This window comes from Molossus molossus, unplaced genomic scaffold, assembly GCF_014108415.1.
Source record: "Molossus molossus isolate mMolMol1 unplaced genomic scaffold, mMolMol1.p scaffold_m16_p_1, whole genome shotgun sequence".
Lineage (NCBI taxonomy): Eukaryota > Metazoa > Chordata > Mammalia > Chiroptera > Molossidae > Molossus > Molossus molossus.
Genome location: NW_023425344.1, coordinates 78018741 through 78044996, shown reverse-complemented (window position 1 = coordinate 78044996; position 26256 = coordinate 78018741). Strand labels below are relative to the sequence as shown.

Below are 26256 nucleotides of genomic sequence, written 5' to 3'. Positions count from 1 at the left end.
TGAATGACATATTGTATTTGTCTCTTCTATTGCATCACTGTCAGAGACCTGAAATATAACTCTACCCTTTTACCAGTTGGTGAATACTCTGACCCTCATTCTCAATTTCTTTAATCATGTAAAAGTTTTCCATACTATGATTCCATTTCACAAGACTTTCAGAGGATACTTTCTGTGCACAGACAAAAATAATGACACTGAGTCATTTCCTTCATTGCTTTTTGAATCCCCATATAAAGTTATCAACCAAATATACCTAGCCTGGTCTACCAAGTGTGCCTGCTTAACATGGGTTAATGCTTGTGATATTAGTCACCGTTAATTGCTCAAGAGTTGAGATCAGGTAGGTAATCACTGAGTTCATCTGTAAAAAAAAAAAATGACTGTGGTCATGCTAAGGAATAAAAGGCTCCATGGCTACCAAATGACTGCAAATTACTTCATCAGGTTTGAGAGTATTTTATAGCAACATATATTGCTCCGAACTCTGAAATGCCAGGGGACAGGCAGTTTACGTAATTATTTTACTTTACCCTGCAATGGATCACTGTTTTGCCATTTATGAGTTTCTGTCTTTCTTTTTTGTTTGTTTTTGGTATAGTTTAATAGAGTCTATCCTACTCCAAATTCTCTGCTTGTTTGATTTTTAAATAGAATTCAAGGTTTGAATTAAACCCCATTTTTGAAAATTGACTTTATTTGAAAACTATTTTTCTACAAACTTTTTTCGACACTGGCATTCATTGAGATAGAAAAGAGAAAAGGAGCCCCGCAGGTATTCTGGAGGTAAGTAGCTCTTTGGGGATAACCTCTGTGTCTCCTGGAGAGCTTTGCCTGGGGTGTGCTCTCTGGAAGAAGCAAGACTGGAAGTAGGTTTCCAGAACTTGGGCATTAAGCAATTATGCACTGTGCCCAAAGCATCTGACCTTCCAATGCTGTACTTTGCCAAATACAGGGGGGAAACTCCTGAAATCTGTTCAAGCTGTCATGACAGACAGGGCCATATGGAAAGTGCTGGAAAAATTCCTCCTTAGACTATAATTGCCTCGATGGGCAGAAACTCTGCCTTCTATCAGCTGTGGTATGTGTATGGCCCACAGTGCTTGAGGCCGTGTTTAGGGCTTATTGTTTTTTTTTAAAGAGGGCTTATTGTTTAAGGCCTCAACGCAAAATTAAAATGGGATGTTAAATAGACTGTTTGCTTGAGGGAGCCAATGACATTTCATTTCTCTTTATTTATAGTGTCAGCTTCCTTAATCCCTGCAATGCATAATATGCACACAGGTTGATGATTTGAAAAAAGAAAACAAGACCAAGATACGCTTGTAGATGCATTTATGGTCAGGTAGATGAAACTGCCCACTGGACGTGTTGCTCCCTTCTAACTGAGCGTCAGGTGCGCAGAGAGTATCTGAGCGTGGGAGCCGCTGCAGTATCATGGTTAAGGGGCAACCTCTGGAGCGAGACTGCCTGGGTTTTTATTCTGTTCCATGATTCCTTGACATCTCTGTGCCTCAGTTTTCCTGTCTAGAAAATAACTACAGTAATTGTACCTAACGCTTCAGGTTGTTCTGAGAAGTAAATGAATTAATATACATATTTAAAAGGGCCTTACATAGTACTTTGGGTATAGTAGGCACTATATAAGTCTTAGCTATAATTACTATTTCAAAAATGTTATCATCATTAAGAATTTAGGATTTTGCACCACTAAACGTAGTTCTCTGTATTGAAAAAGTTGATCGCAAATTTGGCAAATTCTCTTTCTTTATTCCTTCACTCTCTTCCTCTCTCCCTCTCTCTGTTTCTTTCTCTTGACTTTTCTCTTTTAGTCTCTTCACCTGGGACTCATGCCCCATCTCCCCGTGGCTATATTTGACATTTCCAATCTTTCCCTAGGTAGTGTTTATAATGGCAATGAGGTGGGCAGATCTGAGTTGTCGTGGGGACAGTGGCAGGGCTGTGCTGTCCACATCTCAAGTACGAAAAGGTAAATGCTTCGGTTGTCAGGGGCTCCCACTCCATACCCACCCCCATGCCTAACAGAGGAAGGAACATTTTTCTGTGCGGGGGTGGCTTTCATGTTGGAAGGGGATGGTTGACGGTGTTATTTTTGTGCCCCACAAATGTGGATGTTTAAAATAGTGCTTTATTCAATCGGCATAAGTGACACATAGACTATGTATAGTGGTGGAGCGGGGCCTGGCAGGTGATGAGGGCCAGATCTCACCAAGAGTCGTGGTTCTCCACGGATGACACCCAAGGGGTCTTTCCTGAGGATGGCCGGCACAGAACCCCCACTGTGGCTGCCTGGAAAATTCACTGGCACAACCACTGAACTGTTTGAAATGGATGCACCTCAGAGCCAGTGAACTGGGATTCTGGCTGCGTGTCCATGGGGCATGCCAGCGGGTCACATTTCCTCTCTGAACCTCCCTCCAGGCAGCACTGTACTCATGAAGGGTAAGTGTGTTCGCCGTTCTTTCGTGCCTCTGGACTCGGGGCCCTGCAGGTCTGGAACTCAGCCAGCGTAACCGAAGCAGGAGGCTGCAGCTCAGGCTATATTTAATTGCAGGTTTATTGTCTTGCCACGGTTTTAGAAGATCAGGGCACTTTTTTTTGAGATCGATTGGATATTGTTGGGAATTGAAGTAGTGTCAGTTTTGACCCCAGGCGCTCCTTTTTGGTGACTGTAATTAAAAGCGTATTTAAATCCTTACGTTTTAAGCCTTTGAAAATCGCCCTTTTGTGCTTCAAGTCAGCACAGTGAGGACTGTAGAAGGGACTCTTCCTATTTTGAAACAAACAGATTATGTTTCACGAAGTGTAACTTTGCGGAAAGGGGGGTGGGTGGAATGTTTTCTTCCTATGCAAGGTTTATTTATTTATTTTTTAAAATCAGAATTCATCTGATTTGAGATAAAAGAGAAGAAAATGCTCAGCTTTTGAAGCAAGTGTAAAGCTCACCGTATGTCCAAGGGAGATTCTGAAATCCTTCTGGATGGTCTTTGAATGGATTTGCAATGCGATGCAGAATTTGGATTTTATTTAAGGACAAGGGGGGAAAACCCATAGCATCAGATTTGGGAGTGAAAGTGGCAGCGAGGGAAGAGTAATCTCACACTTCTCGGACATCACTGTGATAGACGCATAGAGCATTTGGTTGATTCGAACTGGAACCCACACACCTCCTCCACCGCCAACCTTCTCTTTTTCATCTTAGGGCCTCTTCTGTACCCTCAAGTGTGGTTTCACTATGACTAGGGAATAGACACTAAAAATATTTCTGGAATGACGTGACCCACTCTCCCCCATCCAGGAAAGGGACAAGGCTTCACAAGAAACAGCACATACTTTCCTTTCATTCCCGGGAGTCCTGGGGTCGACCTACAGATGCTGCTCCTTCCATGGCCGATGGCGTCCGGACCCCTAGCTGCCGACGGTGCCAGGCAAACCACTGGACTGGACAGCTCAGCTACAGGAAGGTGGCCACAGTCTCGGCCAGCGCAGCAGCCCCCCAGTCACAGACCACCTCTGCCATCCCACCCTGGAGCCTTCCCACCTCCCTCAGGCTTGCCTCGGCCCAGGCACAGGGGCTGAAGAACTGGGAGGTGGTGGCAACGGGGGCAGTGGTGTCTACAGCCTTGGGGCCAGTCCAGGCGCATAGGACCCTGCTCCGGGCAACTCTGTGGCCCCTCCAGTGCCAGGGAGGGACCCAGGACAGCCTCAACGCTCAGCCTTGTCTCTTCCTGTCGCTGATACCTAGGAGAAGGCTCAGAATGGAAGCTGCCACTCCTGAGCTGAATCTGCAGGCCAGACTGAGGGAGGTGGGGGACGGGGAGAGCGGAGCTCAAGATAGCCAGGAGCTAAAACAGCAGCTGCAGCCACTGCCCAAGCCATCAGCCTCCTCCCAGCAAGAAGCGAAATATGTGGAGATGTGCACTTCGGCTGGAGCCCAGAGGGAAAGTCCCCGGACCATGGAACTGACTCTGGAGGGCTCGTCTGGGGACCAGAGTGCCTCTAGGAGTCCCAAGGAGAAAGCCCAAGATGAACCCAGCAGTCAAGAGTGTAAGGCTCTAACCCCCCAGAAGAATCCTGCTTCTTCAGAACGTTCCAGATCCCAGCTCTCCGGCACAGATGAGAGCAGCAACTTCTCCTCCTCCTCCTCCTCCTCCCCAGTGGGAAAAACACAAGGTGGCCTTTTCAAGCTGGATGAGACCACCGCATCGACAGGGGCTCTGGCCACCTCGTCTTCCTCCTTAGGCTTTGAGAGTGACAGTGGCGAGAGCGCAGTGAGCTGCCAGCCCAGGGGAGGAGAGGGAGAGGAAAAAGCAGGAGGAGGAGGTGGGGGAGGAAGAGAAGGAGGGGAAGAAGAAGATGGAACACAGTGCAGGGACATTATTGCCAAGTCTCAGGGAAGCAGAGGCCCCTCAAAACACGAGGAGGCTCACTACATCACCACCCACGAGATCCAGCTGAGCGAGGTGGAGCAGGACATGGATTTCGACGTGGGGCTGGCCTCCCACTGGGATTTCGAGGACAACAACGTGATCTACTCATTCGTGGACTATGCTTCCTTTGGTGGCAGTGACGAGACCCCGGGGGACATCACCACCCCAACCGAAGAGGAGGACAACAGCTGCTACCTCAGTACCACTCCCAGCACCAACGCCACCCGGACACCCAGCCCCTTCAGCAGTGACCCTCCCCGCCCCTGCGCAGGCAGCAGTGGTCGGGACACCAGCAGCACGGAAGTGGGCAGTGGCCCTTCTGACAGTGGCCCCACTCCCCCACCCTCTGGGCCTGGCACTGCCAGTGGGCCGGAGCCCTTGCCGGAGCCCCCGGAGGCAGCCTCAGGGGCAGCAGCCGCGGGAGGCAGCTGTGGGAGTGCAGCAAGCCAGATCCTCCTATCAATCAAACCGACTTCCCGGGCTATAAATGAGCCTAGCAACGTGCGTGCAAAGCAAAACATTATTTATGCTGCCAAGCATGAAGGCGACATGAGCCTCCGCGTCTCTACAGCTGCTGAACACCATTCAAGTTCACTGAAGCAAGACCCGGCTGCAGCCGTGGCTCAGGACCATGCGAAGAAATTCATTGCTGTCCCTGCTCGCCTGCAAACACGGTGCGGAGCCGTTCGGGCCAAGGAGCTGGTGGACTATTCCAGCGGGGCCTCCAGCGCCGTGAGTGAGCTGGACGATGCGGACAAAGAGGTGGGTAACCTGACCTCGCGCGCCTTCCGGAGCCTCGCTTACCCGTACTTTGAGGCTCTGAACATCAGCTCCCGGGAGTCCTCCACGCTCTCCGAAGTTGGCTTTGGGCGCTGGTCGACCTTCCTAGACCTAAAATGCGGGGGCGTTGGAGCCAGAGTGGAGCAGAGCCTGCTGCGGAGCAGCGCGGCCTCGGTGGCCGCAGGGCTGAGGAAGGGCTGTGGAGCCAGGACAACCGCAGACCAGCTCTACATCCACTCCAGGAAGTCCCAGACCAAGGCCTTGGAGTTCGTGGTCAGCAAAGTCGAGGGGGAAATCAAGCATGTGGAGACACCTCTGTGTTTCCAGAAGCAGGTCCAGACAGGCTCCCGCGTGGTCACCCTTCTCGAGCCTCTGAATTTACGCAGTGAGAGCAAAGCCAGCTCCGCCACGGGGCCCTGCAGGGCCAGCAAAGGTTCCAGCAAGGGCCCGGGGTCAGTGTACACAGATGACGGCTCCGAGACCCCCGAGTGCAGCAAGCCCGCCTCCCGGGCGGAGGGCCCCCAGAAGTCCAAGTTTGCTTCCAGTCTGCTCAAAAATGTCATCTCCAAGAAGATGCAGCGGGAACATGAGTTCAAAATGGAGAGGGGTGAAGTCACTGATACGTCCCACCGTAACCTCTCCAGCACGTCCAAGGAGCCGGAGGGCTCCCCTGGAGGCGAGAAGCAGCGGGACAGGGGCCTGCAGAGGCAGAGCTCCCGCCACTCCGAGGCCAGCTCCGAGTACACGGTGCTCAGCGTGTCTGATGCAGGTGGGGAGGGGTCCGTGGTGGGCTCTAAATCCCCAGTTTTCAAAGCCAGTGCTCCTCGGGAGAGCAACGCAGGCTCCGGCCGAAATGTCGCCGATGGACAAACAGAGGAAGTGTGTGAAATTAAAAAGAGTGCATCAGAGACTGTCAAGGGCATCTTCCTCCGCAGTCAGAACAGCGCGTTCCGGTCCTGGAAGGAGAAAGAGGCTGAGAAGCGGGAAGAAAAAGCCCCCATCGGGAAGCTGAAACTCCCCAAAGGGGGTGACTGGAGGGCTGATCTCGGGGAGATCTCTGCCAGCAAGTCCACCATCATGTCTCGGCTCTTTGTCCCCAACATCCAGCAGACACCCAAGGACAAGCAGCCGGAGAAACAGGCCACCAAGTACCCTGCTGCCCAGGCCACCTCCACTGCTGTGATCAGGCCCAAGGCTCCGGAAATCAAGATCCGGCTGGGGAGTGTGCAGCAGCCAAGCTCAGACTTCAACATTGCCAAGCTGCTCACGCCCAAACTGGCCAGTGGCAGTGCCTCTAACCTCCTCAAGACCATTGAGGACAACACCAGGGTGCAACAGAAACTCTTCCGGGGGGACAACCTGGAAAAAGTGCCCCAATTCCAGGTGAGAGACGTCAGAGAGAAGTCCAAGGCTCAGGGCCCCCTCCACCAAGTGAGGGATGTCAGAAAACTAATCAAAGGGTCAGGAGAGAGCAGTGACAAGGGCAGTGCTACCCCCGAGCAGGGGCTGTCGGGGCCCAAATCCAGGCAGCTGGCTGCTGCTGCTGGCGGATCCAGATCCCTGTCCCCCATGGTGATTACGTGCCAGGCCGTGGTGAACCAGAGGGAAGACAGCATGGACCGGGAGCTGAGGGAGAGCGTGGGCAAAGGTGGCAGCAACAGTGGCTTGAATCCCACCTCCCCAGAAGGGACAGTCTTGGTTCACAGGGCATCTGGCAGGCTGCCTGTGGCCACTATTGCCCCCAATAAGCCTGAGCAGGGCTCATACTTGCCCGTGCTCAAGATCATCTCCAAGGCTTCTGCTCAGAAGACCCCGGAGAAGGCCAAGGACGAGGAGGTCAAGGAGGAAGGGAAAGGCCCCAAGCCATCTCGGAATGCGCTGGAGAAGCTGACTGCTGCAGTGCGGTCCATGGAGGAGCTGTACAGCTTCAACAGGAATGAGTGGAAGCGCAAAAGCGACCCCTTGCCCATGATGACAGACAGCCATGTCCTGTCTCTCATTGCCAGTGAGGAGAGAGAAGGGGCTGGGGGTGCTGAGGGGGACCCCGACAAGCTGGCCAAACGGCTGGGTGAGGTGGGAGATCGGGGCACAGGAAACAAAGACGGAGTGGTCCTGCGAGGGGCCCCCATGGAGCGTCTGCTGCGGAGAAACTCCAACCCGAACTCTGAGAGTGTGTCTGCCCGTGCAGCTGCCTTTGAGAACCTGGCCAGGGAAAGGCCTCGATCCCTCTATATTCCTCCAGTCCACAAAGATGTGGAGAGAACCCAGCCCCTGCAGCCCCTCCCACCACTCCCCAGCAACCGGAAGGTGTTCACAGTGAGTGCCAGCAGCACCCAGAAAACTGGGGGTGTTGCTGGCAAGTTCCCACAAGGGCTTTCTCCAGAGAGTCCTTCAGCAGCAAAGGGCAGCAAATCTCAGGGACTCCGGTCCCTCAAGATCTCTCCAGCCACCCGGGCACCACTTGATGAGGTGACCAACAGGAAAAATGGCAGCAGTTTGGAAAAGAACAATAGTGACTGTGAAAATTACCTGACCATCCCCCTTAAAGGAAGCTCTGCAGCTGGGGAGCTTCCAGGCAGGCCTGGGGCTAGGAGGGAGGGGCCTCCAGCCTCCTCAGTGGCCACTCTCTGCAGCTTGCCCCCCCTGAGTGCTCGCAGTCAGGTCCCCAGTTGCCCCAAAGGTACCCAGGTCAGTGGAACCAGCCGGCCAGCTTGGACTACCAAACCTGACAACCCGCGGGAGTCGGTAGCTGCCCCACCAGGGCCCCAGAGCCCCGAGCATCCTCCCACTGCCATCTACCGCCAGCAGCCACTGCCCTTCACCCTGCAGGGGGCCCAGCCCCAGGTCCTTTGCTTCTCCCCACCTGGCATGCCTGCCCCAGCATCTGCAGGCCGAGCTCCGGTCCCCACAGACGCCTTCCAGCAGCCACAGCCTCAGCAGACCCAGCGCAAGATGCTCCTGGATGTGACAACTGGCCAGTACTACCTGGTGGACACCCCAGTACAGCCCATGACTCGCAGACTGTTTGATCCTGAGACAGGGCAGTATGTGGATGTGCCCATGACGTCCCAGCAGCAAGCTGTGGCTCCCATGTCCCTCCCTATGCCTCCCTTGGCCCTGAGTCCTGGAGCCTATGGACCCACCTACATGATCTACCCTGGGTTTCTGCCCACAGTGCTGCCTACCAGTGCCCTGCAGCCCACACCAGTTGCTCACACTCCAGGGGGCAGTGAGCTCTCCCAGATGGCTGCAGAGACCCCCAGCAAAGAGGCAGCTGCCAAGTTCACAGAGGCCCCATACTTCATGGCCTCTGGTCAGTCTCCCACCTCTGCTTCTTCCTCAGCCCCAGCAGCCACATCCCAGCTGGTGGGGGCCAAGGGCTTTGCCCAGCTGCACAGCAAGCCTGTCATCAGCATCACTTCCCAGCCCCTGGGGCCGAGGATCATTGCGCCCCCCTCCTTTGATGGCACCACCATGAGCTTTGTGGTGGAGCACAGATGATGAGCAGTCACCAGGGAGCAGGGTGGAGCCGCTGCTGGTGAGTAAGTGTGTCTTTGATCATCCGGTTTAAGGGATTAAGAGCAATCTGTTTCTTTGTGTTTGAAGTGGCAGTTTTACAGTAGAGGAAGCTCTCTAGAATGGGCATTTTGGAAAAACAGAACAAAACCCCACCGAAATTATTAAGAAGCTAATTTTCTTGCCAACCTTCCTCCTCTCCACACTCCTCAGTCCCTGTGGCCTGTCCCCCCTGCCGGTGTGTTTTTCTCACCTGGGAGTGGGAGGGGTGTGAACTTTGGATCTGTCAGGTTAGCCTTTGGCAAAGGTTGACAGGGGAGAGAAACAAAAGCCGGTCCGGATTTCATGGAGTGAGCCCTATTCCTGGCAACCCCAGTGGCAGAAGGCAGAACACCCTGCGAGATTGTGGGGAACACTGTTAATCAGCTTGCTCCTCAGAAGTGAGGAGAGTCAAAGACTGACATTTTCTTATGAGGATTTTTTTCTGAAATCCGCAGAAAAGCATCTCTCCCATATCTTCTTGCGGTTTCTTATACAAAGAGGGTGTATTTTTTAAGCTCTTGTTTTTCTGTTTTCAGACAATCAGAATTTTTTTAGATGAATCCAAGGTCTTTAGTTTATTAATCTTACACACACACACACACACACACACACACACACACACACACACGACCTCTGTGAGAGGGAGATTACTGAGCCGGGGCTCCTCCAGGGGGGCTGCTGTGTCTGACCCAGTCATTCGGTCTCAGCTGCCAGTCCCTACAAAGTGCTCATTTTCATATCTGCATTCTCTCCCTTCAGAGAGGAAGCAACTTCCACTTGCCTCCCTCTTAAGGAAATCAGATAGATTCCTAACACCTGCCTTAATCCAAATTCACGGACAGGGATCCTTGCTGTAAATATAGTCCACAGAACTTGATAGGAAAAGTGAGCCTGAATCAGGACACTTCGGGTCACACACAAAAGAAAGATAGTGACAGCCTTCAGATACGAGCACAGAAATGTCAGCACTGTGGGGACACATTGCCCCTCATTCTGTTCTTTTCAGATTAGGAAGGGTTGACATTATAAATGTTTCTTGGACTTTCACTCCTTCATAAGATTATACTGAACCAAGAAAGGAGATGGAGAGGACAGAAACCCTTTCTATGCATATATATATATAAAAAATAAGCCATTTCTCTCTTTTCTGAACTGAAAAAGAACAGAGGACCGTTGTTTCATTGGGCAGTGGAAGAGCCTTAAATTAGGAAGTAGGATCATTAGATTAAAGTCACAGCTTCTTCTTCCCACCAGCTATGTGCTCATGGGCTGCAAACTCTCCAACTCTCATGACAGTCATGTGTCAAGAATCTCTCCTCCTCAAAATGTATCTGAATGTCAGATGATATAACAGTGTATTGCAAATTTTAAAACCCTTTTCAAATTAAAAGGTTATTACATTTATTGAACTACAAGACAATATCAGTCTACTGTTAAAATATCCTTGAGTCTTTCTTGGCCTGGGACGGGGGTAGCTGGGTGGAGGAGCTAATGGGGGTGGGGAGGAAGGAGGATATCTGTGATGCTTTCAACAATAAAGATAAATTTTTAAAAATGCATGCACCAGGCACCAAGAATAACACACTGAGATTGTAGAATATTAACAAGATTGTTTTAAAGAATAAAAACAATTCAAGGAATCCCTGAAATACAAAAACAAAAAAAAGCCTTGGGAGTGAAGAATTCGGAGAAAGCACAAGCCTCATTTTACTTGCAATCTAGAAACAGATGATTCGAAATCTTTCTGTCCAAGTATTTGCAACAGGCACTCAGTGATGATCACCAAGAGGGAGGGGGAAGATTAAAGATAAACAACACATCTTTTGTCTGATGCAGAAAAAGATTCAGTCTGCATGTGGAGGAGACTCAGAATTAGAGTTCGTTTTGCAGAAGACGAGCGGTCTCTAGACAAAAGCGTTGTGATCTCCCGGACAGGTGGTGCGTTCACCTAGGCTATTTCGGAGCAGCTAATCCTGCGTGGCCTTTGTGTGAGCTGTGGAGGTGCAGACACAAGGGGATGGGAGGACAGGGACAGAGGGAGGCCCCAGGCACACACGCTCTTGCACGCCCCTTGGCAGCTGCCTTTGGTCTTTCTCCTGTCTGCCGAGTCTGGGGAGGTTATTGAGTTGTTTCCATCAGGCACAAACATAAATCAGAGTTTTTAGTATTCAAGATCTGAACAGTGATTCTTTTGGAAGTTGATTGCTTTTTGAAAGCACAACCTGTATGTTAGTCCACAGCCCTGAAGATAGACAGAAATCGAAAGCTGGCTTCACCATTTAAGACTAGTGAGGAACTAATGATTAGCTTTTTGTGTACAGGCAAAATCTAGTTATTAAAACTCAAATAACTAACAACAGTCCTTCAAAACTCACCTTCCTGGGAGTTCTGTGCCACTCCCCAAAGAAAAGTCAGACACACACATAAACAAGTGTGTAGTTCTCACGTGAAATTTTAAACACTGTTCAGTTATATAAAAAATTACTATTGTACACATTCATTCACCAACCGATGCTCCTACAAACTGTCCTTATGAGAAGTCTTGGGAAGTGGTTTCAGTTCGAGATTTCCTTTGAAAACCAGCCTTGTCCCAGAGATTTTCCTTGAGGTAGGGTCCGGTTGTATGTGCCCCTTTCAATGAAGTCACTGCAGTGGTTTGATCCAATCACAGCAGTTCTCAGAGACGAAACCTGGGGCTTAGAGGTGGTTTTGCTGAAGTCCCCAGAGAGTGAGAGAGCCAGGATCTGTGGGGGGCTCCTAGCTCCTGGGCCACACTATGCTCCCCATGGGCTGCTCTGTGAATTTGCTGCTTGGTAGGAGGCATGGAGCAAAGGAAGCATGGCAGAGGAGGGCAGTCAGTGAGAGCTCAGCGGGCAGCCAGGACACCTGGGACCTGCGCTCTGCCTCTCTGGACACTTGTAAAACGAATGTTTGCAGGAAATGCACTAAAACCCTCATTCATTTAACAAACGGGAATTGCATGTTTACATTCTCCCAGCCACAGTGTACTACTATGCTGTGACTCTAACCCCATGTGACCTGCTACCGTCCCATCAGCAAGGAGCCTGCACTCCAGCAGGAGGACACACACCAGACACATAGAACTGCAACTCCTGTTTCAAGCCCTGTCTTAACCTTTAAGATTCCTTCCAGCTCAAAGACTAAGGATCTCACCATCTATTTTTAGCCGCACCTTGTAACAGGGAGCTTTGCTTTCTTCCCCTGTATATATTTGAGCGTAGCCAGCTGCTGTTATTTCTTTCTGATTATTCTGTTATGAATTTCTGTCTAGTTTTGCTTTTGTAGGTGGGACTTTCCCATTCTAAGGAGATCATTAGTCATGTTATTTATTTTATTATCATTTAGTAACGACATGGCAGATTGTGAGAAATGGATGAGGCGCTGTACATCCAGTAGCCCTGTGGCCAAGAGTTCCAGCAGGAACCCATTTGTGACCTACCAGCGTGCACTCGGGTTGCCAAACTTCACCACTTTCTCCTTTTTTGTTAGGGCTTTTCTGTTTTAGATCTTTGTTGTTTGTTGACTTTTGTTTTGAAAGTCCCGGCTACACAGGATCTTTGATGCCTTTTCCAATGAGATTATTGTTGTTTTTAATTTTCTATCATTAGAGGCACGAAGCTATATTTTTTCTTCTCTGACACATTCATTCTCATGCTTTCCTACTTAGATGCCCACCTACTTAGATGCCATATTTTTGTTTTGAAATTTTTATTGAGACTTGGTACTAAATACCATTTACAAGGGCATAAAGAGAAAATAAATATGTGCTGTAAAAGAAAACTTTAATTGGCCGTATGCCTGCTATGCAGTGGGTACTGCAATTATTTTGTTACACTTGAATGTCTTCTTTTTTCTGTAAGATTTTATCCATTTGCTTCTTCATTTCTTTATTTTTATTGTTGACACTATTACAGATGTCCCCATTTTCCCCCACTTGGCCCTCCTCCACCCAGCCCCGCCCCCTTCCCTCTGGCCATCACCACTCTCTTGTCTGTGTCTACTGGTTATGCATGTATGTTCTTTGTCTAATCCCTTCACCTTCTTTCATCCAGTCCCCTCCCACCTCCCTCTGACAGCTGCCAGTCTGTCTCTTCATTTCCGCGTGTGCCTTATGTGGCTCCTACATGTTGGTCTTTCTTTCTACTTACTTCCTCAGAGTTATTTCTACCCTCTGAGTAGAGCCCCACAGGCCAGCAACCGAAGTGGAGAGAAAGGGGGCTGGATTTAGGGGAGCTATTTCTATAGCGTTCTAGGGGGTCCTAGAGAGGTCCTTAGATCTTCAAACCCTGCCCCCTTGTGTTAAAGTTGCAGGAGGAAATCGGGTCTTGGGTTAAGTGGCTCTTCTTAAGTCCCAATGTCCCCTTGGGACCCCCCCCAAATGATCCCACTCCAGAGTCTTTTTCTCCAGTTTGCTTCTTTCTTATCCTCCTTCAGTGCCTTCTTTTTCTCCCTAAGGCCCTCTTCTTTGGTGGTCCTCCTCCCTGGCATCTGTCCCACTAGTTCACTTTCCTTCCTTTCTTTGCTATTTGTTTGAGAATTTACTTTCTGTTCTTTGCTTTTTTTTTTTTTTGCAGGGGTGGCAAGCATTTTATTCCTTATTGTGTTTTTTTTTTTCTGTTCCATTCACTGCAAGCTTCTTTAGTGTCATGTCTCACCTTGCTTCTTCCCTCCTCACATTTTTGTTTGTAGGTTGTTTTTCATCACAGACTGAACAGCTTCAAGGGCCGGAGCTCCCTGCCAGCTCCCCCACGGGGACATGCTGGGCCCCTTCGTGCAGGCCAGGTGGCCCCAGGCTCAACATTTCATCTTCCCTTCACTCCATCATCACACTCCCGACCCGATGTGTTTACTTCTCTTTCTCCCTGGCTTGGCTGGGTCTTCCTCTCCCGATGACTATAGATGGCTTTTGTTTTATTTTAGTATCTTTTTAATGTCTTTTTTATTTAGTTTTGCCCTTTTTTCTCTCGTTCTCTTTTCTTGGGTTGTAGCTTTCCTTTTGCTTTTAATTGTGTGCCTCTCTTTACAACTTGACTGCCTTTATTATTTTCTTCTCTACCCTCTATAAAATGAATAAAAAGAAAAAAGGAATAGCTGATGCATATACATCATTTATTATATGCCAAGATTTGACATCATGCTATCTGAGTCTTACAACAAGGAGGTACTATTTGTATCTCTATTTGACAAGTGAAGAAATATCTTGTCCCAAATCAGCAGATTAACCGAAACCCAGGCCCCTCGTGCCCTGTGGCCGCACTCTCGTGGGTGGCCCCTTGTCTGCCCTTTTCTTACTCTCTGCCCTGCAGGTCTCAGTTCTTTCCTGTAAATTGTCCTTCTTTTGTCTTCTGGGAAAAAGAGGGAGAAATGAGGTCAGACATTGACCCTGAATCTGTTCGCGTCTAGCACATATCAAACCTCCATGTGCATTTTTCTTTTGATTAAAAAATTAGCTGTCCTTAGCTATTAGTGTTTTATGACCCAAAGAGGAATCTGCGCTAGTGTCAGAATTTCTAAGGGCTGTGGCTCTGTGTGTGTGTGTGTGTGGGGGGGGGGCGGGGTCCACCTGAGAGTGGGATCCCCCTGGATGCCACTGGTTCATGTATTTAGTTGGAGGGGAGCTGTGGGCTTTGACTAAAGCTCAAGTGTGTGCACTTGAAGTCCAGCTGCCCTGGCTTCACTTTGAATTCTCTCACCACCCTAGACAAGTGGCTTGCTCTCACTGGGCTTCAGTTTTCTCAACTCTAAAATGGGATACCTTGCAGGAATGTTGTGATGATCGAATTAGAAGACTGTTACAAAGGATATATCAAATACTCCACAGTACGTGGTAAGAGTTGCATCTGCCTTGGAGACTATAACCTCAGAAATACCTTCGAACCCTCCCTTCACTCAGAGGCCCTCGCCAGAGCAGAAAAGTGGGCCTTGTCCTTGTAGACTCCCAGGGCAGCGGCAGGGGCCTCACCCAGGATTGTTTTCTGTTTCTCTAACTAGAGGCCGCATCCAGCCCTCTGCAGCCAGGGCTGGCGGATCTCCTGGGCCAGAACAGTTGGCTGCGGGTCAAGGTACTCTAGTATCCCCCAAGGCTTTCCAGAATGTTATACAACTCTGGCCTCCACCGCCAGCTGCATGGTGGTGATTTTCCTCTCTGTCTGGGCACAGGCCTGTGTGGAGCAAGCGAAAATCTGACCCAACGTCCCTTCTGAACTTTGTCCTGTGTTCTGGTCCTGCAATCATGGGAATCACCCAGGCCAGGTTGTCTGGTGACACAGTCTAGTCACCCCTCTCATCTTTGCTAGTTCTTCACGATCCTCTTATCTGTCAAACTGGTGATTTTATTATTTTATCCTTGTTAGGAATTGGAGCATTTTATTACTTTCAAGATTTCAAATAAAATTCCTCTCAATTTAATGTAAGCAGAAGCAATACCTTGTGAATGAATAAAAGTGTCTGGATGATGGATTCCCTGAAAATGTCTCAGTAGATTGTAGGAACAGATTTTCCCTCCATTTCTCAGCATCCCGGAGTGTCCCCCACTGTGATTCATATAGAAATATTCTTTGTGGTCTTCTATTTTCTTCTCCTTCTTCTGTAACTGTATTTCCTTTTCCTGTTGCTACTTTATGTGTCATCAGGTAGAAAAAATTAAATATAGCAAATGAAAAGTCTTTAAACTCACAAAGGTCCCTTTCATCTAGAAAGTTATTCCTTAATATAAAATAAGAAAGAATACAATTTTTAAAACATGAAGTATTATACATATGAAATTATTATTATTCTTATAGACTTTTTTAAAAAAACATTTATTTAATGGGTCATTTTCTAAATGACAGGATTAAAATATCTTGCTAGCTACTGCGATTGCATATAATTGATTAGATAACTGTTATTTGATACTTCTTGGAGGTCACTTTTCACATGATAGAGTCTTCTTAATCCCTCACAACTATTATCTTTAGGCCACTCTATTTCTGTCTTCATAATATTATGTTCAAATATCAACCTTCAGATGTTAAAAAAGAGTTCTTTAGGCAAAGTTCTAGCAGATATACTAAACTGACAGAGAGAGAGATCAGCAGAGGGCTAGGTTTTAGTAAGCTTTTGACCATGTCAGTGTTCGTCTTAAAATGGATTTAACTCCATTCTAAATTATAGGCTTTAACCAGTATCTCTCATTTTAAACAAAAGGTACTCGATGAAATTCTACATCATTTAGGTAGTGATCATTTGCTTACAAAAATTCTCAGTATAGAGTTTACTCTTTGAACTAGATTACTAACTCAAGGTAAATTCAATCTCTGCATGATATTTTAGGAACGTATCTATTACACTGTTCATCTCTGCTATGGATGATTTCAATGAAACTGAACATTTCACTCTAAAATCATTTTTGTATAATTCATTGGATTTATTCAATTTCCAAAGAGAAGTTCCTCTTTGGGCACTTTTTTGAAGTCAGTATCATGTCTAGTAAATTCAGAAACATATTTGCCAACACATTTTGAAATGTGATCTTTGGTCCTGGCCCGTTTGGCTTAGCGGTTGGAGCTTCAGCCTGCGGTCCGGAGAGACCCGGGTTCGGTTCCCGCTAGGGGCGCGTACCTCGGTTGCAGTTTGTCCCCGGCCCTGGTTGGTTGTGCGGGTGGCAGCCACTCCATGTGTCCCTTTCACATTGATGTTTCTCTCTCTCTCTTCCTCCCGCTCTGTCTGAACAAAAAATGGAAAAATGTCCCGGGTGAGGATAAAAAAAAAAAAGAAAGAAAGAAATGTGATCTTTGTCATTTTTTTTTTATCCTCACCTGAGGACATTTTTCTATTTTTTGATCAGCTAGAGCAGGAGGGAGAGAGAAAGAGAAACATTGACGTAAAAGGGACACATCGAGTGGCTGCCACCCACACGACCCAACCAGGGCCGGGGACAAACTGCAACCGAGGTACATGCCCCTAGCGGGAACCGAACCTGGGTCTCTCTTGCCTGCAGGTCGACGCTCTAACCACTGAGCAAAACCGGCCAGGGCGATATTTGTCATTATTAATATTGAAAGTATACAAATAGTTAAATAAAATGTATTTTGACATTTTTCTTGCTCCTTTAAAAGTGCATTTTACTTTTGGAACTAACCATCAGTTCTTATCTGTGTCTGTTCATAGGAGCAAGACAGAAAGATGGATTCTTCTTTAATCTGAAGGTTGCATTGTGACAGCACTAAGAAACCATCAGAAAAACTTCCTCTACATGTGTTACTCTTAGTTTTTGCTTCTTATAAGCCACGTGTGTAAGTTTCTGTATTTCTCTGAACAACCCTGTTAAGACAGTTTGTGTTATTTTAGTTTTACTAGGCTGATTGAATGGTTGCATTTTTCCCCTGTAAAATTATTTCTTCTTATGCTTTAATCCAGGACATAAACTTTCTATTTATCTTTTCTTCCATTTGGGTAGACAAAAAAAAAAAGTATTTTTACCGTTCAGTCAAACCATACAACAGGATGGGATTTGTTCTGTTTTAATCCAAGCCAGTACATCAGTAACTTGGATCCCAAATCTCCTTATAGGTTCTTGGAACACGTGAGGACGAAAATTGCAGCACATGCTTGGATTTTAAATATGATGGGTTCTCACTGTGAATCATATCTCAGCCAAGCCTAGTCATTCTCTTGGTTACACTCTACATGTTCCTGTATTGGGTTTAACACAGTTTCAGATGTGATTGTGAAAAATAGTGGTATTAACGTTTGTGCTTTGTTTTAATTTTTCTGTTTGTGCAATGTCATGACACTATTTGTTGCCTTAAGACAGAATGGCTTAAAATACTGAAGAGCTAGTGAGTATATTTAAAATGAAGTTCTTAGTCTCAGGAAGGTATAAAATATCTATTTCCCTCTAGCAACCCAAACTTTGTTATGAGTGTATAGTTTTGTTTTTGTTTTTGTTTTTGTCTTTTTCAATGATTCCCCCCATAGTTGCATACTCCTGTCTCCCACAGATGGGTTGGAATCTGAAGAGTGACCAGTTTGGGGTGATAGAGCAGAATGTGAGCTCTTCCTCAGTGGCTCAGTCTCTCCAGCCCGAGCCACGCCAGCGGTGGTGACCTAGGGTTATACACAGTGACTAGGGTTGAAAGAGAAGATGAGAGTCCAAATCACAGACTCTTTCACCAACATGCAATACTGCCTCCATTGTCCCCCAATTCTGAAGGTCCTTGTGAGTGTTCACAGCGAGTCTTGAAGAGTTGCTTGATCAGATAAATATTTAGCTTGTCAGGATTACTGAGTGTGTATATTTGACAAATATGACATTGGAATATTCCTTACTATTTAAAAGAATACCTTGAAGGTTTTCAGAGGTTTTCTAATTTAAGGAATCTCCTCCTCTTTACTGATTTGTTCAGAGATAAAACATTCTGGTAATTTTTTTTTAAAACGTATTTTGATTTTAATAGTCATCAGTATTTGGTTTCTGCTTAAAAATGCTTCTTGAAACCACAGAATTTTATGCTGTTCATGACTGCAGGTATGGGTAAAAAATGATGAGACTGATTTTTGCATGATTTATGTAGTCTCATTACTTTGTAGTTATGCTTCCTATCTCAGACTCTTTTTAAAAAACTCAATTTCACCTTCAAGGCCTTTCTTAAAGGAATATTTTTCCTAAAAATAAATTAAAATGTATAAAAGGAAAGGTATCAGGAAGGAATAATCAGCTCTGCTCACAATTCAATCATTGGGCTGATGAGCTATGAAGTGCAGTGATAGCCTCTGTGAGACATGAAGTATGAAGCAGCCTCTGAGTGTGGAAAAGATGCGCCTGTACAATATTAGGAAAAGTGTATTCCTTTGCCTAGAGGTCTCTTTACCCAGGTGCATCAACACATCCGCCCCAGAACTTCCTGAACTTTTCACCATTGGGGAACCAGTCACAGCATCAGCCCTTCCTCATTTTCAATAGAGATTGGCTGGGTATGAGGTCACCCAATATTGAAACGAGAAAGTACAATCAATTTCAAAGATCTGAAATCTTTAGTACTCGAAACAGTACCAGGAACCCTCCAGTATTTGAACACATCTGCTGTAACTTACATAGGATTTGGATGGGTAGTACCAGAACTGGTAAGATTGTTTTAAAACTATGTGTGACTTTGAGGAAAACCCAGAGGTCATGCTGAGTAGTTCAGCTTCTTGCCAGCTCTCCAAAAAGAGAGACTGTCCTTTCATAGAATATGTGGTAGAATTCTCATCTACCAAGGGTCTCAGTCCCCGTAAGCTGCTTATCATTAGTCATCACCAGCAGATCTGAGCCTTAAATTCTCACATTGAGGTAAGCTAGGACAGACGTTAGGAGAGAGAGGGGGACTTTTCATTTGTTGGTTCTATCAGAGGGGCCAAGTCCTCTGAGGAACTGTCAAGGATGTAGTAAATGTCTAAGCAGTTAAGAATGTAACTTTATAATAATATTCTATGAATATGACACTATCTATTGATAAGTTTGTGGTTCTCTATTTCCTCAAACCATACAAAGCTGCTAGGCCATTTACTACCTCAAATGATAGTGAGGAACATTTTTAAAGACTTGAGGTCAATCTAAATCCTCATCGCCACTGTTTTATCATTTCCTGAGGTTGTATTGATGTTTGAATGAAGTGGTGGTGCCCTTCCTTTTTCAACCAAAGTAGAATGAGAGTCTGTGAACCTTCCAATCCATAAAACTATCTCACCTGATCACCGTCCCTTTAGCTACTGAACTACCCTCTTATGTTTTGGTGCATAAAATGAGTTGTGAAGCATGTGGCATTTCCTAAATAGTGCTTTGAGCTCGAATCTAATCAGATTTTCAAGGTCTAGCTTCTGCCATTTTCTCTCAGGATTACAACTGTGACTCAGTTTTCCAGAGGAACCATAGGGCATTGCGTGCAGAAATCTTGACCCACTTTCTCTTTTTTCCTGTTGGTTAAGTGGTCAGGTTGAAATATGCTCTATTTGAATTGTTTTTTGGAAATCTGAACACATTTGTAACCAGTATGAAAATTTAATACACCAGAATGTATTTTTTAAAAAGCACTCACTGAAATTGCCCTCAGGGTTAAATAAAGCCCAGATACGCAGTTGGTGACTTCACTTATAGCCTGTCTGTATGTCTGTGTGTGTCTCTGTGTATATGGCTGTTTGTATATCATTGAGTAAATAAGTTAAAACAAATTACATCTTGACATCTCTATGATAAATCTCAATTGTTAACACACATTTCAAATTCATCCTTAGAATACTAGGAAATGCCTAGTAGTATAAATAGTCTTTGATTTCAGATTTGACTTTATCATCTTTGCCTCTTAAAGACATTTAATGTGTGTGAATTATTTTCATCTTGTTTGTTACAAATTGAATGCTCATGCTACCTGAAATAATACTTTGGACTGCAGGACAGTATTGATTTCTGAGTACATTAACTATAATCTCATGCTAGTCTCTCATGCTAATCTCAATGATAGTCTCTGTGTTTAAAAACTATCATGGTATACATTTTCCTACGTGGTGCTTGAGGAGTTTCATTCTACAGTTTACAAGGTGTAGGTTTGCACCCCAAATTCTCAGGGTATGCTATTTTACCCAAATACTTGAAAGAAAAAGGTGCCCTGTATTTTATCAGTACTGTTGAGGAAAGAAATTATAAATTGTGTGTAGGTGTGTTTTAGAAAAATCCAATCCATAAAATATCTTAGGCTTTTACATAATTCCTAAGGAGATACACATATAGATATGATATATATTTTCAAGAGACTGTTTCTACATTCTTAACTAACTTCTGGGTCCTAAGTAGACCTCACAGGTGCATAAAATCATTAATGAAGCATGTAGCATTTGCTAAATTGTACCTTGAGCTTGAATCTAATCAGAATTGCAGACTCTGGGGTGGAAAAAAAAAAAAAAAGCGTGTTTATCTGTGGCACGTGTGAGTACAAGGCCCAGGGGAGGGTTCTGAAAATCGGCCTTGTGTGCTCTGTGTCTCAGAAGAGGACCGAACACTCCCAGCGGTATTTGTAAGCTGTTGACATTCTCGTTCATGTCGCAACTAGAGCATATTCTTCCTGAATTCACGATGGTGCAGAATAAAACACACACACGACACATCTCATTTGATTTTTTTTAAGTTTCATAATTGCTTCTTACAAGCTCGTGTTAATGGCAAAAAGTCCTTTCCAGGGCTCTTTGAAATTACCTATCAAACCCGTATCTATTTTCAAGCAAGTGGTCCTTTTTCCCCCTCGCCCTTGGAAGATGTAGGTTTCTATATTTACATTTAAATCATATTATTGTACAGTAAAGGCAGTGGTGGTTGAAAAGAATGTGAAGACTGAGGAAGTTATGTCCCAAAACAAGAAGAGTAAATTGTATGATGAATGAAGAGAGATACTGGATAATGCTGAATTATTCCCCTGGCTATGGAAAAGGCCAGTGGTCAGTGGAAAGAATGTGAAGATTTGGACTGCTCTCAAGATAGAAATCTGGGTGGAAGCATTCCCACCTTAGGTCTGATGGGACTCAGTTATAGAATGCACCGAGCTTGCCAATGGGACTGTGAATCCAGCCCAGCAGCTCCGAGAATTTATCCGTGTGTTGCATATGGAGGAAACTACTTAGACGAGGACTCTGTGAGACTAGCCTACTGGTCTCAATTGCCAGCATTTGTAAGTGATTGTGCAATCGTGTGTAATGGTCTTTTATTTTGACTCTTGGAGAAAAATTGTTTTGTTGTTGTTGTTGTTGTTGTTTTTCCAGTAAAAGTAACTGCAAAGAAAACTCACATTGTTTGTCTTTATTTTAACTCAGAAATAAGCCTTGAACATTTTCATTTCCTTCTATCTTCTAACTTAAAACCTTCATTTCACTCAAATATTCTAAGGTTTCACATCCAGGTTGTAATAGTTTTCTGTTGTTGCAGTGACCACAAAATTAGTGGCTTAAGACAAAACAAAGTTATTATCTTGCAGTTCTGGAGGTTAGAAGTCTGGGATGGATCTTTCCCCGAATCCATCCCAAGGAATCTAACTGCTCGCCTCACTAAGGAGCATTGTAAGGAGCACCTTACAAGGTGTGTGATGCTCGACTGGCACCCAAGAGCAACTTGAACAGCAATGTCCCTGAGGTCCCACACCGAGGCCCAGGACAGTCACGGTAGTTGTCCCCTTCAAAACCTGAATAGAAGAGGCACACATTTTGAAGACCTACTGCACAGTGAGGATCAATGTGTAATGTATCCCTTAAGTCAACCACAATTAACTGAAGTCACTATAAACCTTAAGATTGAAGCTCCCAAAAAGACTTGAACCCACATTTCACAAAGAGGTACACCCAGGATACCTCACCTATGTCCAGGTGATCAGGCAAGAGAGAACAATGAGGGCAATCTCAGGCCTTATGTGTTCCCAAGTCACCTCTGACTTCCATCTCTTGTTCCGGTGAGTTCTCATATTCCATTCTCCATCGTGCCTCAAGCCTGCACTGTCTTACTCTGCATTGCATTCCCCACCCCCATCCTGAGCATTCCTGACTCAAGCCTCTATGTGTGGCAGGATTTTGCTGAAGGTTTAGGCTACCTGGGATAGAGATTTGCAGGTGCTTTATCATATGGCCACCAGCTACATTAGCAAACACTTTAAACCTGAACCACTTACATACGTGTTCTTAAATAGCCCTGTGCTATCTCTGGCACTAGAAATTTTTCACTGGTTATTGAGTTCATTTGTGCTTTAGCCACCATCCCTTTTGCTAGAGCCATCTCCCTCTCTTCATCCTCTGCTTCCTGTCCTCAGCTTGCAAGCTCAGGGTCTTCTAATTTCCTGTTTCTTACATAGGGCAATTTTGCCACCTACTGAATCCCTGCTAACACTACACTATGTCCAAAAGACCTCATCTTCACAACCAAGCATGGCCATTGTTCCAATTGTGTACTGCTGAGGAACAATCCACCTCAAAAAGTATAGCTTAAAAGCCACAAACATTGTGTGTTTAGCTCATGAATCTGCACTTTGGACAGGGTTAGGCATGGAAGACTTGGCTCTGCCTCACACATGAGCTCCACAAAGGCCTGGAGACTCTAATTCCAAGATGGCTCGCTTGCGTGATGGAGAGTCCATGCTAGCTATCAGCTGGCCAGCTGGGGGCCTCGGTCCCTCTTCGGCTGGACCTCTCCATGAGCTGCTTGGGCTTCCTCAGAACATGGTGGGTGGTTCCAACAATGAGTATCCCAAGAGACAGGAAACAGATGCTGCCGGTTTCTTAAGGCCTAACTCAGAAAGTAACACCGCAGCACATCCCCATTCTCTATTCGACAAGCAATCACAGAGCCCAGATTCAACGGGCAGAAACGCAGATCCCATCTCTCAGTGGGAAGAGTGTCAAGTAATTTGGGGACATATTTTAAAATTATCATCCTCATTAAGGGGTGTTTTTAAATAGATACTTTTTAGAGAAGAATTTTAAAGTCCATTCCTGAAGTGCTGTGGGCTCAGTCAAAGATTCTAGAAAAAAATCTAGAATGAGAGTAACGTATACAAGTTTTGGTAGGCATGCTTTTTCTGTGTGTGTGTTGGGCATATGTTGGAGTCTCATAGGGCAGAAATCAGTGTTGTATTTTCAGTGTGGGGGATATCAATGTTCTTTAGGAATAATTAAAAAAAAAAAAAAAGCCTACTGTATGCCAAATGCTCTGATCCGTGAAGAGGCTAGGGTTTCAGGAAGCCTTTAAACATGCTGAGAATGCCTGATATGCGGAGGAAGCTCGCTAGTCTAAGCCTTGTCAAAGGCACAGAGATTGAAAGAGAAAACTGGCTAATGGCCACAAAGAAGAGATCCATGCCAATGACCCAGCATGGGGCGGGCAGAGAGCAAACAGGGCTGCGTGAGCGGAGAACCCAGAGGGCCAGAGCTAGAGCGAGAGACTGAAAGTGAAGAAGCTGCTGATGTGTGTCAGGGGCAGGAGAGCTACTGCAGGGTGATAAGGGTGCAGAGGGAAGTAGCCCTTTGATAGGAAGTCATGGAAAGACAGTCATCAAAGACATGGCAAAAAACTGGTATTTCTTTCTGCCCCTTGAAGTTACAACCTGATCAACAGATTGTCCCTTGAGTGAAGTTTTCTCTGAAAGCTTATACACCTTCAGTAATACCAAATAAAGAACAGTTTTTATTATACACATATGTAATGTACACAAACACACACAAGATATAGTATTATAGAATAACATTATATTATATGGATTATTATAATGCGAGAATCGTAAGGAGATAATGTTACCCTTGGCCTGTAGTTAGCATTTAAAAAATAGTAACTACTGTGATATACCTTTCCATTATAGCATTTCTACTTCTGAAAAATTCAAATTCATTGCTATACAGTTGCTTAAAAGGACTCAAATTTATTAGCATGGTCTTTGAAGGAAATTTAGAAAATGTTAAAATATTATAAAAACTGAAAAGTAGGGCAAATTCTTAATCCACAGATTACCTCTAAAAATAAATATTTGTAATTGTGTTTTGTAGACTACTTGTTTACTTCACAAAATTATAAACCTACCTCCATCCAATCTTCTCAGAGGAATGATTCTTAACAGCTTTATCTTACCTCCTCATATTGCTGCCTCAGAATATGTTTACTCAAGCTCATATTTTTAAATATTTACTTTTTATACTTTTGGGCTATGAAAATAATGCTGCAACAAATATCTTTGAACACAGATCTTTTCAGGCATCTCTGAGTATTTCCTTGATCTAAAGGCCTTTAAGTAGAATTACTGAGTAAAAGGATATAAACATTCTTAAAACTTTTGACACATGAGATTTTGAGATGTTTTCCTACCTCCCATAGCCCAACTCTGCTACCCCCAAACACGCAAACACACTATTTAGAAACTTCATATCTTAACACTTCACTTGTTTGAAATTATCCTGAAGACGGAGGAATGAGAGGCTCCTAGAGATTTTCTGGGGAAAGTACAGACTCTTCAGAAAGAGAGAGGAGAGAGAGATTTACAAGCATCAGGAGAGACCAATGGTCTTATGATTCTGAGTGTCTTGCTTTTTTTCTAGGACAAGACTCTCAAAGTGTGGTCCCCATACCAACCTCATGGGCTTCCCCTGGGACACTCCACCTGCTTCCGATGCAAATCCTCAGCCCACCTCAGGCCAGTTGAATCCAAAATGAAGGGGAGCTGCTGCCATCTGTTCTAAGAAGTGCTCCATGTGATTCTCACGGACACAGTTTTGAGAATAACTGCTCTGGGCCGCAGGGCCCTGGCAACCACAGGTGACCACTCTCTCGGAGGGGAACAAGAAGGCTAGTGCTTCTGTGTAGAGAGCTCTGTGTATCAGTTCCCAGGGGGATATTCCCCTTCCGAACCTCAATTTCCTCAACAATTTTTTAAATGAAGACAATAAATGCTTGTTTCAGGGATTTTGTGAACATTTGAAAAAGCTAGTGCTTTAGAAATATTGCTTTCCTTCCTTTTCTGGCAAAGTTAACGTAGCCTTTATTTTTTCCTTCCGAGGGGAGTGCAAGAGCCAAGACGGGAGAGGAGGCTGCTCTGCGATGGGGGCTCGGCCAGAGGTCTGTCTGCTTCAGGTGGCTCCTTGGCCACCCTCACAGCCCCGTGAGCATCCTGCAGCTGAGGGACCCGCTGCCATCCTAGGGGACAGCTCCGTAGTTCTGACACCAACTGTGCGCCGGCGTGGAGGCCACTAAGGACTATACAGTGTTCAGTGACTCGCAGCCAAGCAGTCTCCTCTCCCGCCTTGGCTCTTACAGGTAGGGTTTCCCAGGGGAAGCCCACCCGGTTGGCATGGGGACCACAGTTTGAGAAAAAGGAAGACACTCAAAATCATAAGATGACCATTGGTGAGCTTAGGAGCTCACACTTTATTTGGCGAGATGAGATATTTACATAATAAAGTAGTTTTTAGTGACATGAGGTGATTGGAGAAGGGTAGTTGTCCAAGTTGGTGTGGTTAATTCCCACGTGGGTGGTATGTGTAATAGTGTACCCGGGAAGCAGGGATACTCAGCAGCTGGCAGCTTCTGTGTGCAGGAAATGTGACGGGAGCCAGGCTTGGTAAGATGCGTCCGGGCAGAAGGGCTGCGGGAGGATGAGAGCAGAGACACTGGAAGGGCCCCACGCTGGTGTGTTGGAGAGTGCGCGCTGCAGGCACGGGGCTGGAGTTCAGGAGGAGCAGTGCATCGAGGCTGGGGTGAGATGCTGACCCTGAGTCTGGAGAGGGCACTGACTCCCAGATTTAGGAGCTCAGGCTGAACCCTGGAGAAAGAGCAGAGTACAGCAGGTCCTCGAATAACATCCTTTCATTCAATGTGGATTCGTTATAACATTTAAAAGACATTATTTTCTATGGTGCTACCTCAAAAAATTAAAAATTGAACTTCCATTTGACCCAGTGATCCCACTGCTGG

General features: G+C 45.8%; 1 protein-coding gene across 1 annotated transcript; it reads left to right on the top strand.

Annotated features, from left to right (window-relative positions):
- Positions 1-1917: 1917 nt before the first annotated feature.
- CUNH4orf54 (chromosome unknown C4orf54 homolog) lies at positions 1918-17525 on the top strand. Its single transcript, XM_036261814.1, has 4 exons — positions 1918-1990; positions 2729-2846; positions 3320-8769; positions 16959-17525. Exons 1-3 carry the CDS (start codon positions 1918-1920, stop codon positions 8730-8732), a joined length of 5604 nt encoding a protein of 1867 aa, XP_036117707.1. The 3' UTR covers positions 8733-8769; positions 16959-17525.
- The last annotated feature ends 8731 nt before the right edge of the window (positions 17526-26256 follow it).

Excerpts from the sequence above, each read along its gene's own strand:
- CUNH4orf54 (XM_036261814.1), top strand. The coding sequence starts at position 1,918 with ATGAGGTGGGCAGATCTGAGTTGTCGTGGGGACAGTGGCAGGGCTGTG. Across the intron at positions 1,991-2,728 it reads CACATCTCAAGTACGAAAAG|CCTTTGAAAATCGCCCTTTT; the intron begins GTAAATGCTTCG and ends TTACGTTTTAAG. Across the intron at positions 2,847-3,319 it reads GTAACTTTGCGGAAAGGGGG|GAAAGGGACAAGGCTTCACA; the intron begins GTGGGTGGAATG and ends TCCCCCATCCAG.